Source organism: Gadus macrocephalus, chromosome 19 (assembly GCF_031168955.1).
Source record: "Gadus macrocephalus chromosome 19, ASM3116895v1".
NCBI classification, from domain to species: domain Eukaryota; kingdom Metazoa; phylum Chordata; class Actinopteri; order Gadiformes; family Gadidae; genus Gadus; species Gadus macrocephalus.
The window spans coordinates 10654054-10671553 of NC_082400.1; the positions used below are offsets into that span (position 1 = coordinate 10654054).

The 17500-nt window shown below is 47.2% G+C and overlaps 1 protein-coding gene across 1 annotated transcript in view; it reads right to left on the reverse strand.

The window, feature by feature from the left end:
• Positions 1-17500, reverse strand: part of usp6nl (USP6 N-terminal like) — a 32828-nt gene that overhangs the window by 2926 nt on the left and 12402 nt on the right. The window contains exons 2-9 of the mRNA XM_060039093.1: positions 15674-15747; positions 10760-10839; positions 7372-7411; positions 6703-6783; positions 4856-4963; positions 2897-3006; positions 2223-2271; positions 1316-1445 (exon numbers count right to left, since the gene is read on the reverse strand). Of these exons, the coding sequence (XP_059895076.1) occupies positions 1316-1445; positions 2223-2271; positions 2897-3006; positions 4856-4963; positions 6703-6783; positions 7372-7411; positions 10760-10839; positions 15674-15747 (672 nt within the window). The remainder of the gene's footprint in view (positions 1-1315; positions 1446-2222; positions 2272-2896; positions 3007-4855; positions 4964-6702; positions 6784-7371; positions 7412-10759; positions 10840-15673; positions 15748-17500) is intronic.

Genomic DNA, 17500 nt, shown 5'->3' on the forward strand with positions numbered 1-17500 from the left:
GAGGGAGGGAGGGAGGAGAGAGGAGGAAGGGGAGGATGAGAAAGGAGACAGTGGGTGGTAGAGAGGGAGGGATGGGGAGAGAGGGAGAGAGGAGGGAGGGAGAGAGGGGAGGGAGAGAGGGGGGAGAGGGGAGGGAGAGAGGGGGGAGAGGGGAGGGAGAGAGGGGGGAGAGGGGGGGATGGGAGGGAGGAGAGAGGAGGAAGGGGACAGTGGGCGGTAGAGAGGGAGGGATGGGGGCGGAGGGGAGATGGAGAGAGGGGATGGGAGGGAGGGAGAAAGACACGGGATGGAGGAGAGAGGAGGAAGGGAGGGTGAGAAAAAAAAGGCACCGGGAGGGAAAGAGGGAGGGATGGGGGGTGAGGGAGAAAGAGACAGGATGGAAGAGAGAGGAGGGAGGGAGGGAGGATGAGAGAGAGAGAAGAGAGAATGATGATGAGATATAGGCAGTGTTTTTTTATGCTCCAAGTGTGCCTGGAGAAAATACCTGTCTAGACTTGTTACAAAAGTGACATTTGAAATCGCTGCCTTCTGGCTCATGTAATACTACAGCCTTTTATGTACTTGCTTTTCCCCCCCTCAGAAAGCACAGATGCTTTGCCTCCTTGGGAAATGTGTGTCTCTCTGTTTACGACCATGTTTTAATTGTTTACCGGGAGCCAAAGTGGATTAGTGGATTTCCTTTTCCCCAGAATTGTGAGGCTTGGAACGTTAACATTGGGGATGGGCACTGAGTACTAAGTACTTGATTTAGCCGTCCGTATTTGTTGACTAAGAACATCCATAGAGTAGTACACTCGGTAATGTTAGGTTATCCTACTGATATTTCAACTATGAATTATACTCTGCTTACTGAGCATGTATTGGTTCCAACAATGTTCAAGACATTAATTTATAATTTAACTTTTGAATGGACTGTAAAATAAATGGATTTGAGCAAATCTTCAGAAAGGCCTTATCCGAGGTGGAGTCGAACAGGACAATCCCGGGTTGGATTTTACGAGCCAATCGGACGTCCCTACCTGTGCACTACAGAGACCTTTTCTACGACTATCTCTCCGTGGACACGAAAACCAACACCGGCCAGGGATCCGCCATGTTTACCAGGACCTCCCCATTGACAAAAAAGCTAACATGGGCTTGGACCAAGTGGATGCGGGTCAGGAAGCAGTTTTAGCGTGTTTTAATGTCAGAGACCACGGCAAGGCCAGGGGATGGCTACAACTCAACGTGGATAGGACTTCAAATGGAGTAAGGGATGCGTTTGTGTGCGTTCCTGTAGTGTGTTTCAGGGTGGTGAAAGTGGAGTTTCATGAATGTTTGTTACCGTGCATGGAGTGCTTGGGCCCTGAGAGCAGTTTGACCAGGGCCCAGAAGGCGTCCTCCTCGTTCATGTAGATCAACAGCAGCGCCGTGATCTGACTCATACCCTGACAGTAGCCCACTTCCTGTCAGCACAGGAAGTAAGGTTGGCAGGGAGGGAGGGAGGGAGGGAGGGAGGAAGGAAGGGAGGTGGGAAGGAAGGAGAAAGGGGAGGATGAGGAAGAGAGGGATCAGGAAGGAGGAGGTGGAAAAGAGGTTGGGTTCGGGGGGAAAGGGAATGAAGAAGGTTAGATGATTAACATCTCAAAGACACACACAGACAAACTGAGAGATCTCAAATTGTTTCGATTTGTGCGTAGGCAGAATAGCTCAGATAAACACGGTTAAAAATAATAATAAGTTTAATTTCAGGGCGCCATTCAAAAACTCAAAAGGTCGCCTAATAGTTAAGACAAGCAAAGTACAATTCTACTTTTTAATAGTGAGCAATTATACTTCATCGACAAAATGACCAGAATCACAATTGGAACCTACAGCAATTTGGACACATTGGTACTGAAACTGTGGCTTAAAAAAAGAGCTCACATCACATTGAAGGTAAATGTAACGTACAGGTTCAATCGAGTGCGGTGGATAGAATTGCGTGGTAGAGGACATGCATCGCTAGGAATGAAACCTTAGCCTGTGGGTATTTATTTACAGGACATCGAACGCCGTGTTAAATTTCGCAAGAATGATATTCGATAAGATTTACATTTATGAGCCAGGTTGTGCATGTCCAAGTACCATGCACTTATGTCAAAATTAAAAATATAACTGGTTTAAAAAAAAAAAGCCGAGATGAATGAATCAGGGTTATTCAAGAAAGGCAAACAGGGCGCGAGTTTGGGATCGTGACTCACCGTGTTGTAAATGGAGTAGGCTGTAAGGACATGGAACAGAGCCTGCTGTCTGAAAACACAAACATTCACCCAAACGTTAACACAAGTACAAAATTTAACACAAAAATTAACGCAAATACAAACATTAACACAAACATTAACATGCATCCAAACATTTACACAGACAAACATTAACTCACTGGGACAATTTTATGTGATTGGGTATGCGTTTGCAGATTAATATGTGCCCGTTTATGTGCGTGTGCATGTGCATGTGCACGTGTGTGTGCATGTGTGTATACGCGTGCTCTCCTGGACTCGAGGTCTGCTTATTGGCTCTCTCTTACAACCATACAATGTACAGGAACCACACCCACTTCTATAGTCATTGTGTGTGTGTGTGTGCGTGCGTGCGTGCGTTAAGAAAGAGAGAGAGCGATAAAGAGGGCGAAAGTCATAACAAGAGAGTGTTTGAAGGACACCACGTAATTAATGAAGTCATAAGAAGAACGATTCAGGTCAGTAACATCATGCAAGCGGATGAATCATAGCAGGGCTTTCAATAGGTGGATGTAGAGTACGTACGTGTGTGTGTGTGTGTGTGTGTGTGTGTGTGTGTGTGTGTGTGTGTGTGTGTGTGTGTGTGTGTGTGTGTGTGTGTGTGTGTGTGTGTGTGTGTGTGTGTGTGTTCCTACTTCACGTCGTAGCGGTGCATGAACATGATGTGGTCCCGGTAGGTGCGGTTCACGTCCAGGTCGATCTGACGGATGTCGGGCGACAGTCCTCGAGCTCTGATCTTTAGCTTCTGCAGGAGAAACAAATTGAACGCGTTAGCTTAGCATAGCAATGGGGTGGGCCCTCACGAGAAGGAAAAGACCTGCATTCAATTTAAAGACTGCTCAACAAAAGTTAAATACATAACTTTTATTTTGGAACAAATGCCTAAATATTGATGAAGGTATGATCCCTTTGTATTACATCTGCTGTGATCCAAGTTTGAAATAAGACAGCGATATTGGCAAGGAGACTATGAATGTTGAATGTAATGAATGTCAATTACGAACTAAAACTATTCACTACGCATCAAAAAACAACCGAAAATGCTATTTAGTAATGAGAACTAATCTGGAAGTATCTGTCATCCAAAATCCAATCGCAATATCCTGATATTATTCTTGCTCCACACACCCACACACACACCCCCCTCCCACACACACTGGCCTCTTCTATATCCCACAACAATGACTCACGACTCAAAAATGCTTTATGAAATCTCTTTGAACCGAATGACTGCTCAGTAAGTCGCATTAATATCGCAGGTAGAGCGGCCCCAGTGAAACCACGTCATTCTGGGGGGAAATCGTAGAGGCGGGGTGTTGACTCTCATCTGGAAGGTGCTGGTTTGACCCCTGATTAACCCCAAGGTCGACCTCTATAAAGAGTACCACCTGCTCGTCAATGACCTGCATCTGGGACCACTGCGAGTCCCTTTGGATTAAGCATCCGGTAGATCGGTGGTCCCTCACCTTTGACCAGGCGTGGATCACGCGGACCACCTCGTATGCAAACGGTATAATATAGATGCATACACATGCAGCGGCTGAGCAAAGACTGCCAGCGCCGCCCTTATGCACGATTATAACAAATAGAAGGTAGGGGCGAACCAGTGGAAAGATAAAGTCAGCAACGCTGCTTATTCTCCCAGTGGGTTGATTTAGCTAACACAAAGGAACACAAAACCGCAATGGAAAAGAACGAAAGATCAAATGCACAAGGTGACACTCTTTAATAATAACAAGCCATAAAACAATGTTTACCGGGCAATGCACATCTACTCAGCCCTTTTGGAGATTTGTTTTGGAGTACCTTGGCAAATGGGCCGGGAGAAAAATGCCTGCGAGGTGACAGAAGTCAACTACGTAACATGTCAAGTGTCAAGAGTTTTCTGTCATCATGGTTGGCATTACAGTGGCTGGAAGGACAATTCTTAAACACTTGAAAACACCTACAACTCCAGGGTTTAAAGAATGGGCTAACGCCATGATAAAAACAGCCTCATATGAAACATGCTTAATAAGCTGAATACTATAATAAAGGATAAAGCACCAGCATGGGATAGTTTCTGGACTTATATCACACTGACCGATAAACCTGTAAGGTGAACACGGTTGATGGAATGTACCGATGCTTTTCTTTTGATTGTTGCATGGATAACCCTTCGAGTCACTCCAATCTGAATGTGCCCCTATAGCTGCTTTTGTTTTCTCTTGTGTTTACAGATACAAGTATTTTTATTTATTTTTTATGATTAATTTGACAATTTTTTATTTAGGGCAAAGACTTTGTTTGTACCGTAATAACGCATGTCTCTGCATATGTAACATTGTACCGTCATCCAAGCGAAAATTCAATAAAAAAACTTGAATTACAAAAAAAATAAAAGGCTGGTGAACTCTGCAGTCGAGGACTCAGGAGCAGTAGTGGGTTTTCATACAAGGGCAAACGGGGGGGGGGGGGGGGGGGCTGGCGGTTGGCTCGGGTCCCAGCAGGGGGATGTTTCATTTTCCTTTGTGAGCGAAAATCCAGTATTTCTGTATTTTGGAAGGGTACTATGGATGGTGTGTGTGTGTGTGTGTGTGTGTGTGTGTGGTTACCTCGTAGAAGTCCTTCTTTTCCTCCTTGATCTTGGGGATGTCGAGCAGCAGGGCCCACACCTCCCCCCGGAGCTGCAGAGGGATCCCCTTGTAGATCCTCCGAGACAACTGGAGGAGACGGACAGTGGTCAGGGAGCACACACACACACACACACACACACACACACACACACACACACACACACACACACACACACACACACACACACACACACACACACACACACACACACACACACACACACACACACACACGCACACACACGCACAAAAAGACCCACACGCGAACCAACTAAAAAGACAGACACACACGCACATACACACAAAAAGACACACAGACAAACACACACAGGCACACACACATATACATGAACAGAAAAAAAGGCATACAAACATACACCCACACTAACAAGTGAACACAAAAAGACACACACATACACACATATATAAACACAAGCACAAAGAGAGAGACACACACACACACGCACACAAACACACAAAGCCATTCCCAGACATGCCCCTCAGTCATGAACCTTGATCCGAAGAGGTCAAGGTTCACTTAATGTCTATTAACTATCTGGCACAGCTGAATTCTGCAGAACAAGTCGGGTGATTTCCTTAAGGTGAATGGAAATCTAAAACTACAATCTGATCGATGGTGATCAATGGTTGTGTAGGTGAGCTGCCTGCCATCTGAACACTCACACACATCATTATAGAGTTTGTGTGTGTCAAGAGAGAGAGAGTGAGTGAGGGAGTGAGAGAGTGAGACAGGGAGGTGAGAGACAGAGCCTGGGAGGTGAGAGAGAACGAGCCCTCTTTAATACAGCATGTCAAGGACACACTGCTGAGTTAATAAAGCGGGAAAAAAACATGTAGCTAACACCATGCAAGATGGGTCACTGTGTGTGTGTGTGTGTGTGTGTGTGTGTGTGTGTGTGTGTGTGTGTGTGTGTGTGTGTGTGTGTGTGTGTGTGTGTGTGTGCGTTTTCTCTTTTCAATTTCCTCCCTCAATTACCAACAGCTCTGTTGGAACATGATGCGTCAACAGACGATCAATAGCCTGTATGTGTGTGTGCTTGTTTGTATGTGTGTGTGTGTGTGCTTGTTTGTATGTATGCGTGTGTGTGTGTGTGTGTGTTCGTGCTTGCATATGTGTGTGGTGGGTTTGAAGAAGGCGAGGGTGGGCTGAGTGGGCGCCGTGGTATTGTGAGTGTGTGTTGTTTGCTCAATCATCCTTTGGGACTCCACAGCAAGTGCTTCACAATTACACTCTGATGAGCATCTGTTAGACCAATCCCTCCTCCCTGTGTGGTGTGTGTGTGTGTGTGTGTGTGTGTGTGTGTGTGTGTGTGTGTGTGTGTGTGTGTGTGTGTGTGTGTGTGTGTGTGTGTGTGTGTGTGTGTGTGTGTGTGTGTGTGTTTGATAGTCAGAGAGTGCATGCGTGTGTTATTATGTTTAATGGTGTGAAACAATATTTAAATACACTTATGTGTTTACGTAAAAGGCATCTGGACGCATCATTGTGGATGTTTGTGTTGGTGCAGGTGTGATTCTTTGAGTGAGTGATTAAGTGAGTGAGTGGGTGAATGAGTGAGAGAGTAAGAGAGTGAGTCAGTGAGTGTGTGACTGAGTGACTGAGTATTTTTAAGAGTGCGTGTGTGTGTGTGTGTGTTTCTCAGAGAGTAAGTATGTGGGCATGCGTGCTTGTGCGGGCATTTCCGTGTGTGCCTACATGCGCATGTGTCTATTTGTGTGTGTACGTGCGTGCGGGCATGCGTGTGTGAGTGCGGGCGCTCTTGCGTGCGTGTGCGTGTGTGTTTGTGATGGAGGAGCAGGTTGTTCACCTTATCACTGTTCTTGTACTTGTCCCAGCTCTTCATCATCTTCAGCCACTTGGAGGTCCGCTCCAGCTCTAGGTGCTTTTGCTAGGGGGGGAGGGGGGGGGGGGGGACAGGAAGTGACACGTCAAGAAATGTGTCTCTTCATCTGTGCCAAAAATAGCCGCCGACAAAAGTGAACATAAAAAGGAAAACAAGGTTGGCGGAAAAAAAAAAGAATAGAAAATAAAGTAACTGTTTAAATGTGTGCCAAAATGTGTTGAAAAGCAGGGCATGCAGGGAACAATGGTGATTCAATCGTTTAATTGAATGCTATTCTAACACGAGGAACACTGTGCAGTGTTGATTTTAGCAAACTTTTAACCATGTTGTGAGTGTTTGCCTCTCATGTTTGTTAGTGAGTGAGTGAGTGAGTGAGTGAGTGAGTGAGTGAGTGAGTGAGTGAGTGAGTGAGTGAGTGAGTGAGTGAGTGAGTGAGTGAGTGAGTGAGTGTGTGTGTGCGTGCGTGGGTGTCTGGCTGCGATATTGTAACATTTGCAGCAGCTGCATTATGTACTCTTGGGTGCCTCAGCTGGCATTTTGTATCAGCTGAAGGTCCTTGATGAAAGCACCAATCAACACCCCTCTTCAGACGGAGGGGAGGAGAAGAGGAAGGAGAAGATTGGCAACACTCACCTTATCTTCCACCGCGTCGGAGGACGGTAGCTCCTCCGCACTGAGAAGAGGAGAGGGAGGAGGAGAGAGAGGAGGAGAGAGGAGGAGAGAGGAGAGAGGAGAGAGAGGAGGAGAGAGGAGAGGAGAGGGAGGAGGAGAGAGGAGAGAGAGGAGGAGAGGAGAGGGAGGAGGAGAGAGGAGAGAGAGGAGGAGAGAGGAGAGGAGAGGGAGGAGGAGAGGGAGGAGGAGAGAGGAGAGAGAGGAGGAGAGAGGAGAGAGAGAGGAAGAGAGAGGAGAGGGAGGAGGAGAGAGGAGAGAGAGGAGGAGAGAAGAGGGAGGAGGAGAGAGGGAGGAGGAGAGAGGAGAGGAGAGGGAGGAGGAGATAGGAGAGAGAGGAGGAGAGAGGAGAGGAGAGGGAGGAGGAGAGAGGAGAGAGAGGAGAGGAGAGAGAGGAGGAGAGAGGAGAGGAGAGGGAGGAGGAGAGAGGAGAAGAGAGGAGAGGAGAGGGAGGAGAGGAGAGGGAGGAGGAGAGAGGAGAGGAGAGGGAGGAGAGAGGAGAGGAGAGGGGAGGGAGGAGGGTAAAGGAGACAGGAGAGGAGGGAAGAGAAAGGAGAGAGGAGAGGGAGGAGGTGAAAGGAGACAGGAGAGGAGGGAGGAGAAAAGAGAGAGGAGAGGGAGGAGGGGAAAGAAAAGAGGAAAGGAGATGGGGGAGGAGAAAGGAGAGTAAAGGGGAGGAGGAGAAAGGAGAGAGGAGAGAAGAGGGGGAGGAGGCAAAAGGAGAAAGGACAGTGTGGAGGAGATAGGAGAGAGGAGGAGAAATTAGATAGTAGAGGACGAAGGAGTGGAAAAATAGCAGGAGAGAAGAGAGGAGGAGTGAAGGGGAGATGGAGAGGGAAGGAGAGAATAGAAGATATAATAACACGGGAGAGAAGCAGAGAAAATAGAATAGGAGAGAGGTGTTAAGATTTAGGATAAAGAAGAGGAATAAGTAATCCACAGCAGAAAGGAGAGAGGAAGCGGAGATAAAAGATAAGAAGAAAATGGGTTCAACGTTCATTTTCAAAACGGTCTGAACTCTTTTTGATTTAGACTTTGACTTTGAATTGTCTCTAACGTTTTCAACCCCACAATCCTACTCTGCAAAACATCATAGACTCCTTTGAAATCTGATAAAAGGAGAAATGTCCCATTATGCAACCGCCCCGGCCTGGGCCCGGTTCAGTCCTGGCGTTCATGTGTGTTGCCGGACTTCAGCGCAGGAAAACAAACCAGTTATCCAGTAAGAACCGAATCTCCGGATCAACAAGAGAACTGAGCGAGCAGTGGCCCCGTCGAGGGGGGGGGGGTCAACGGTTCCCGGCCACGGATCAAAGGGGCGAGGGGCCTCAAAGTTATCAGCGCTCGCGCAAACAGGAAATAACGGACCAAACCCCCCCCCTCCCCTCAATTTTGGCTCTGACAATCACAGTTTCTCAGCCTCCACGGGGATCGTTCAGCTATCCCAGGAAGCGAACCAAACCAAATATTTCTTGTGGCCACTGTTAGAATATAATGTTATTTTTCTTCTCCCATCCTTGGGTGGAAAAAACAAACAAAGTGTATTATGACAAAAAGACGGCACATATTGAAGGCAGGGAACAGCCGAACGATACACTTCATCCACACACTGTTTCTGCACAGCACAGCACAGCACATCACACCCAGAGGGCCGGGTGGAAGCAGCTCTGAGCGGATGAGTGAAAGTGATCTCGGATCCAAAGCGCCGGCCGGAACGCTGTTGTCATGGTAACGGAAGGAGACGAGGGTCTTGCACTCGTCCACGCTGCCTGAGAGAATAGTTCGGGGATTCCCCCTCCCCCGCGTTCTTCGCCTTTTGACCTTTACCCCCCGACACAGAAGTGTGTGTTTGTGTGTGTCTGTGTCTGTGTGTTTGTCGGTGTGTGTGCGCGTGTGTGTGTGTGCGCGCATGTCTGTGTCTGTGTGTGTGTGCGTCTGTGTGTGTGTATGTCTGTGTGTGTCTCAGTGTGTGTGTCAGTGTGTGTGTGTGTGTGTGTGTCAGTGTGTGTGCGTGTGTCAGAGGCCCGAGTGAGCGAGAGACGGACCACATACGAATAACAGTGAATTGGTTGGTTTGTAAAGATGTCCCTGGTATTTGATGACGTCATGTCACTGGTCTGGGAAGATGTCATGTTCCCTGCTCCGTCTCCAGTAGTGTTGGGACTGACCTCTGACCTCAGCTAAAACTTTGGAGGAGGTCCGGAATCCTCCTCCCAGCCCAAATCCTGATCCGTCGGGGCTGATCAACACAACCATACATCCCCTGCTCGACACTTTGCACACTCGGCTTCCGACCGCACACACACCATCAATCCATCTCTGAATCACTCCCCTCCCTCGTTCTTCATCGCCCCAGCTCAGCTTTCGATTTAGTTTCTTTGCCGTCTTTTCTCTTCTGCCACCATCTCGCCGGTCCCTCCTCGCTCTCTCACTCTCTGTCTCACTCTCTGTTTCACTCCCTCTTTTCCCCCCTTACTTCCCACTCTCTCTGCGTCTTATCACCTCTATCTACTCTCCTCCCTTCTCACTCACTCACTCTGTATCTATCTATCTATTCTCTCCTCCTCTCTCTCTCCCTCCCTCCCCTCTCACTTACTATCTCTATATCACTCCTCCTCTCTCTCTCTCTCTCCCTCCCCTCACACTCACTCTCTCTCTCTCTCTCTCTTGATATCTCCCCCCTCTCTCCATCTCCCTCCCCTCCCAGACTCACTCACTCTGTATCTCTAATTCCTTCTGCCCATCTCCCTCCCTCCCTTCTCCTCCCCCCCTCTCTCTCTCTCTCTCCCTCCCCTCCCTTCCCTCCCTGTAATTTCCCTCCCGTCCTCCGTCCTGGCTGAGGCCTTCGGACCAGATACAGCGGCCCTATGATTGTGGTTAACCCGTCCATGACTCCCCTGTGCCAGCCTAAATATAAGACGAACCAGCACACCACTGTATGAGAGCCTCGCCGACACACACACACACACACACACACACACACACACACACACACACACACACACACACACACACACACACACACACACACACACACACACACACACACACACACACACACCTCTTGTCACTAAACTACGGCATCAGCCTGTGATTATGTTTTTTTCCTAGGTTACTTCAAAGTGACGCCACCGTTCACGCTGGGCTTTGAAAGAGCAGCCATGATGACGATAATAACGAAGGACACAGTCCCTTATAGATACTCCTATATATAGATACGTGTGTGTGTGTGTGTGTGTGTGTGTGTGTGTGTGTGTGTGTGTGTGTGTGTGTGTGTGTGTGTGTGTTGTGTGTGTGTGTGTGTGTGTGTGTGTGTGTGTGTGTGTGTGTGTGTGTGTGTGTGTGGCCTTACTGGCGGAAACCAAAGCGGTCGATGTCTTTGTACAGGCGGAAGTCTGTGTCCTCCCAGGGTTCCACAGTGGCCTCCTTACCCTGCAGAGAGAGGAGGAGGAGGAGGAGGAGGAGGAGGAGGAGGAGGAGGAGGAGGAGGAGGAGGAGGGGGAGGAGGAGGAGGAGGAGGAGGAGGAGGAATAGGAAGACATTAACAGGGTATCTAGAATGCATGGCCCCTCAAAATACCTGCGTGTGTGGCGTGTGCATGTGTGTGTGTGTGTGTGTGTGTATACCGTGTGTTTACTTTGGTTAAGGTGTGTGTGTTTACATTAGGGGAGGTGTGTGTGTATACATAAGGCGAGGTGAGTGTCTTAACATTAGGTTAGTGTGTTTACGTTCAGTGAGGTGAGTGTGTTTACATTGGGTGAGGTGTGTGTGTGTGTGTGTGTGTGTATACAATAGATATGGGGTGTGTGTGTTTACATTAGGCAAGGTGTGTGTATACATTAGGTGAGGTGTGTGTGTGTGTGCATAAACATTAGGTGAGGTGAGTTTGAATATACATTTAGAGAGATGTGTGTGTATGAATTAGTTGAGGTGAATGTGTTAACATAAGGTAAGGTGTGTTTTTAACTTCGGTGAGATGACTGTGGGTATACATTAGTTTGGGTTTGTGTGTTTACATTAGGTAAGGTGTGTGATAACATTAGGTGGGTGTATGTGTTTACATTAGGGGGGTTGGGTGTGTATACATTAGGTTAAGTATGTGTGTGTATACATTAGGTTAAGTATGTGTGTACATTAGCTAAGAGGGGCGCACTCCTTCAGGGACCCCCAACATGCTTGTTCTGCGTTAAACTCTCCCCCTTTGATGAGCTTGTCACCGAGGGTCCGATCCCGAATGCCAGCCACGATCTTCAGGGGCTTCCAATCATGTTTTTGATTGGCCCGTAGATTACTGCAGAGCCGTGGCTGGTGCCCTTGGGGAGAGTGTGTGTGTGTGTGTCTTTGAGTGATTGCACGTGTGTATGTGTGTGTGTGTTTGAGTGTGCATGTTTGTGTGTGTCTGTGTGACTGCATGTACGTGTGCATGTTTGTGTGTGTCTGTGTGACTGCATGTACGTTTGTGTGTGTCTGTGTGACTGCATGTGTGTGTGTGTGTGTGTGTGTGCATGTTTGTGTGCGTCTGTATGACTCCATTTGTGCGTGTGTGTGTGTGTGTGTGTGAGTGCATGTTTTCGTGTGTGTTTCTGTGTGTCTGTATGTGAGTGCTTGCACGTGCATGTGTGTGTGTCTGCACGTGCTTTTGCGTGATAGCGGGACCGCGGGCAAGCATGTGATAAAGTGTCTTAGCGGAGTATATATCAGTATATGATGTGTGTGTTTGTCTCTGTGTGTGTTTGTCTCTGTGTGTGTGTGTGTGTGTGTGTGTGTGTGTGTGTGTGTGTGTGTGTGGCGCACGCTAGTGTGTGTGTATTCCGATGTGTGTGTCACCCCTAACAGGTGTGAAATGAACAGCCCAGACACCCAGCTGCGTCACTGTCTGGCTCCCTGCCTCCCCCCCCGGCCCCCCACTTAGGCTTACGGGGGGGCAACGGAAGGAAAAGGCCAACGATGAGACAAAGGTGTTAATGCCTCCCGTGGCTATGACCGGGACGAGGGGAACGGTCACTCAAGACCTTCTGTATCAGGATGAACGGGGCCAGGAGATGCCTGACTCCAACCTCTGCACAATCAAGCAGCAGATAAGAGGCTTGGGTGTGAGACAGAATTAGAATTAAGATGCGTTACGAGTGAGCTAGAGTTAGAATGGGTTAGAGTTAGCGAGTTAGAGAGATAGAGAGTCAGAGAGATAGAAGGTGAGAGAGAGAGATCGTCTGTCTGTCTTTCTTTCTACACATGCATGCGTGCACACATGTATGTCTGCACACATGCATGCGGGCCCCGGGGAGCCAATGCATGCATACGATGTACGCGTAAAAACAGGCGATCAATGTTTTTTACGAAGGCTAACTTTGCCTAAATATCACTCGCACTGTAAATCGATGAAACACGACGCGGGGACAAAAGGGAGCGATGCCCTCTCTTCTGGAGTATAGATCGGCGGAACAAAAGCTCTCGTTTTTCCTCCTCGTTCGGCGCCTTCCATTCACTCTCAAGTACACACACACAAACGTACGCAAACACACACACCTACACACACAAACACAAGCCATTGAACCACCGATCCTTCAGCTGTCAGAAGCGAGCGACGCAACGAATACACATTCTCTAACCGCCGCACAAAAATCTCGCCTTGATAATTCTTTGAAACGCAAGAAAAAAGGAAACACAAATTTAACAAAAGATGTCGGAGAGAGACGGCAGATTGAACAACTGATGCCTGACAACTAATGATGGATGGGTGACAACCAGATCAAAACTAGTGTGTGGTCAAAGGTGAAAGCTGTGAGTTATGATAATGTGTGTGTGCGCGTATGTCCCACGGTGGCAGGAGTGAACAATGGTAATTGTTCGCACATATGGCGAGCGCAGGGAGTGAGAGAGGCAGAGAAGACGCCCTGCGAAGGTCACAGCTCTTAGTTGCCTGATGATTGCATCATCATCATCATCATCTTCATCACAGATGAGTATAGGCAATCACAACATTACAGAAATAGAGAACGCGACAGAGGTGGAGAGCGAGAGAGACAGAGCGAGAGAGAGAGCGAGAGAGGGAGCGAGAGCGAGAGAGAGAGCACGCGACAGAGGTGGAGAGCGAGAGAGACAGAGCGAGAGAGAACGCGACATAGGTGGAGAGCGAGAGAGAGAGCGAGAGCGAGATAGAGCGAAAGAGAGAGAGAGAGCGAAAGAGAAAGAGAAAGAGAGCGAGAGCGAGAGAGAACGAGAGCGAGCGAGCGAGAGAGAGAGAGAGAGCGAGAGAGAGCGTGACGGAGGTGGAGAGAGAGAGAGCGAGAGCGAGAGAGGGGTGGAGAGGCGTAAACTAAGAGGAAGAGAGACAGAGGGCCAGCTGCTGGAGTTGGAAGATTTATTTCTGAATCTGGTCAACGTTTGGCCGCAGTGCAGGCCACGTCTAAATCCTCGCAGCCATTATTGGCAGAGAAACGTTGAATAAATACGACTAAATCAAAGACGCAAACATCTTAGAGGAGAAAAACTATTTCTTTCTATTAAATTCTGATTTGGTCTGCCTTTGGTCTGCTCTATCATATCTATCAATCCAAGTGGATAGCATTGTGTTTCCTAGCATCTATCCATCCATCAATGTTTATCATTGTATCTACATGCATCTATCTATGCATGGATCCGATCTAGATCTCAAGATTCAAGATTCAAACGGCTTGATTGGAATGGAAAAAGTCCATTTTGATTGCCAAAGCACAGAATGCAAATACGATACAAACAAAACTACAAATACAATTCAGATTCAAAGAAATAAAATATATGTGTCTAAATATATTTCTCTATCCATTCCACCCCCCCCCCCCGGCACAATTATTTTACAATAATTATAAAGAAATATGAAATCAAATATTTAATAACAGCAGAAGCTAATTGGAATGATGAATTTTCAAAGAGTAGACAATTAGAGCACTCCCCAGGTAAGCTCCGAGCGCAACTGGGATGATAGTTATGTTTGAGGTTAAGAGAAAGAGAAACAGAAAAGGAACTCGCACAGGCGCGCGCGCACGCACAGGTCTAATGAACCATCCGTCTCTCCCTCCCAGAGATGTTTCTCGGTATGTAACCTTACAGGGAATTCAGTGTCTGTTCTGTGTTTGGATTTTTATGATGCCATTGCCAACACTGACTCATCTAAATATAATGAGGAAGATAAAAAGAAAACACGTATTATTATTTCGGTCAATTTTGCACCGAAGGTAGAGCGGGTTGCTAGTTCGATCCCCGGCTTCGAGTGTCGAGGTGTCCCTGAGCAAGACCTTACCCTAACTGCTCCCGACGAGCTGGCTGTCGCCTTGCATGATTGACTCTGCCGTCGGTGTGAATGTTTGCATGAACCGTTATAAGTGGCTTTAGATAAAAGCGTCTGCTAATTGACCTGAATGTAAATGTGATTTCGAGAGCTGAAAAAAAAGCACTCAAGCAATAACTGCCAAAATTAGAATGAAAATCTAGAATTGGATGATAATACATAACGTTTATAATTGGGACCAAAATGTACAATTATTCAAGCTGCCATTTCTTCTACGATCCCAGTTATCCTGTCACTTCTGCAGATAGCAATTACCCGATGTGCAATTATCACTGTGCTAATCTGGTAAGTAATGGCTATACCCTGCCACACAGTACAGTCAAGAACTGATGCGACTCAAGAGATTATCAACAGATGTACACATATGCATGCTGTGTTCAGGCCTATAGCTGACTGTACACAACATATGCATGCTGTGTTCAGGCCTATAGCTGACTGTACACAACATATGCATGCTGTGTTCAGGCCTATAGCTGACTGTACACAACATATGCATATGCTGTGTACAGGCCCATAGCTGAATGTACACAACATATGCATGCTGTGTTCATGCTTATAGCTGACTGTACACAACATATGCATATGCTGTGTTCTCTCGGGACGGGAGTCGACCAAGACCTCACGATACGATTTCACAACGATGTCTGAGTCCTAATATGTATTGCGATTCTGTAAAAAGTGCGGTAAGACATTCCGATGTTTTATCTTTTGTGTAGTTTCCCGTCTACGTTGAGGTTCCTGTTCTACAAAGGCCATGAAAAGGGCGACAAGAAAGTGAAGTGACTCCAGGCCGATTGGTTTAGAATAAGGTTCCCGGGAGAAGGAAGTGAAATCGGCTTGAAGGGCAAATACCCACCCGACAGGGCCACCCATCCACCCACACACACTTGTCTGCTGATGAGAACGCATGTTGGATTCTGATTGGACGGCTCCTCGTACCTTGTCATATTTGGCGACGATATCGGCACGTTCCTGCGCGAGTCTGGCCGCCGCACCCTGCTCCGTTTCAGACGCTGGGGGGGAGAGGAGAGGGAGAAGGAGAAGGAGGGAGAATTATCATTCTTGTTCAAAATGTTTACTTTTTCTTTGTTGGGAAATAGCAAACGTTTTCAATTATATTGTTAAAAACTTGCATTTAAATTCTCCAGGATCCATTCATATCCCTAAATTGTAACCCACTACATCTTTCCCTTCTCTGCTAAACTACTTTGCTTTAGAAGGTTTTCTAAATTTCTGGGGACACCTTTAATACTAGACATAAAGACATATCAATCTCTTTGAATAGTCTGTAGACAGAAGCAGAGAGGGTCATTACTCCCACAGTTCAGTGCTAAAGTCTCATTTAGATTCCCTGTGGAGGGAAATCTTCAAACAGACAGAAAACAAATGGATCCCCGGTACATATTACCGGATGAATACAAAGTGTGTGTGTGTATGTGTGTGTGTGTGTGTGTGTGTGTGTGTGTGTGTGTGTGTGTGTGTGTGTGTGTGTGTGTGTGTGTGTGTGTGTGTGTGTGTGTGTGTGTGTGTGTGTGTGTGTGTGTGTGTGTGTGTGTGTGTGTGTGTGTGTGTACAGACCAGTGTGGAAGACTTCCTCACAGTAGCCTTTGTTACCTAGAAACCACACACAAACCACTGACTGGTCCAGTTAGTCCACACACAGAGATGTGTGCGCTGTGCGTACACAGAGAAAAGAACATCTAGATCCAGGCCCACTCTGTTTTAAAGTCATGGAGTCAAACAGGCTGTTTATACACCAATTCATTAGAAAAGTTCATTAGACACTCTTCCCACTTCCCTCGATTCACTTCCACACTGTACAAGTCAAACTTCCCTGTTCCCCTCAGCAGTTGAACACACACACACACACACACACACACACACACACACACACACACACACACACACACACACACACACACACACACACACACACACACACACACACACACACACACACACACACCTTCTCCATTCAGCCCCCACCAGGAAGTTCCTGAACTCTCTGCTGTTCGGTAAAAGCCACACCATCGCCAAACAACAGGCAGCTTGTTTTAACAAATTGATCAGTTGGCAGAACAGCCACTTCAATACGGCAGTGCCAAGCATTCACTGCTATCCGAGGTACATGAAAGATAAGAGATTGTTTTTCTTTCTCAGATTTGTCTTTTCTGTTTTGAAACTAAATTCGACACAAAGATATCGGCCTTGGTCATCATAACAATGGTGAAATACTCGTGCTTTCACTGGTGGTCGTCGGTCATGTGGCAAAAAAACGGTCTTGCCAAGCCATCCGAATAGCTTTACAACTTATTGAGCTTTACTGAAGAGGTATATTCATTGTCATTTAGAAGAGCTGTATTTTCTGCTGTTGTATTACGAAAAAGTGATTTTTGGGTCAGGGCAGCCACCCCTGAACCCAATCGGTCCCCAACCCCAAAGAGATCTCATTGAGCTGCTGAGGAATTTTTATGACAGGACGGAGTGACAAAGAGGAAGGCGTGAGCACCAGGCTGCCAAGAGTACACACATCCTAACACACGCACACACACAAAAACACTCACACCAGAAATTGGCAGGCCTAAACTATCAAAGCAACACAAACAAACACACACACTCACACACACACACACTCACACACATACTCACACTAGCATTAGGATGCTGGCTGGGGCCAAACAAGTTAGCCACAAGTCCAACGCACAGAAAGAGGTTTGACTTCTGGGAATTCCATCAGGTGTGTGTGTGTGTGTGTGTGTGTGTGTG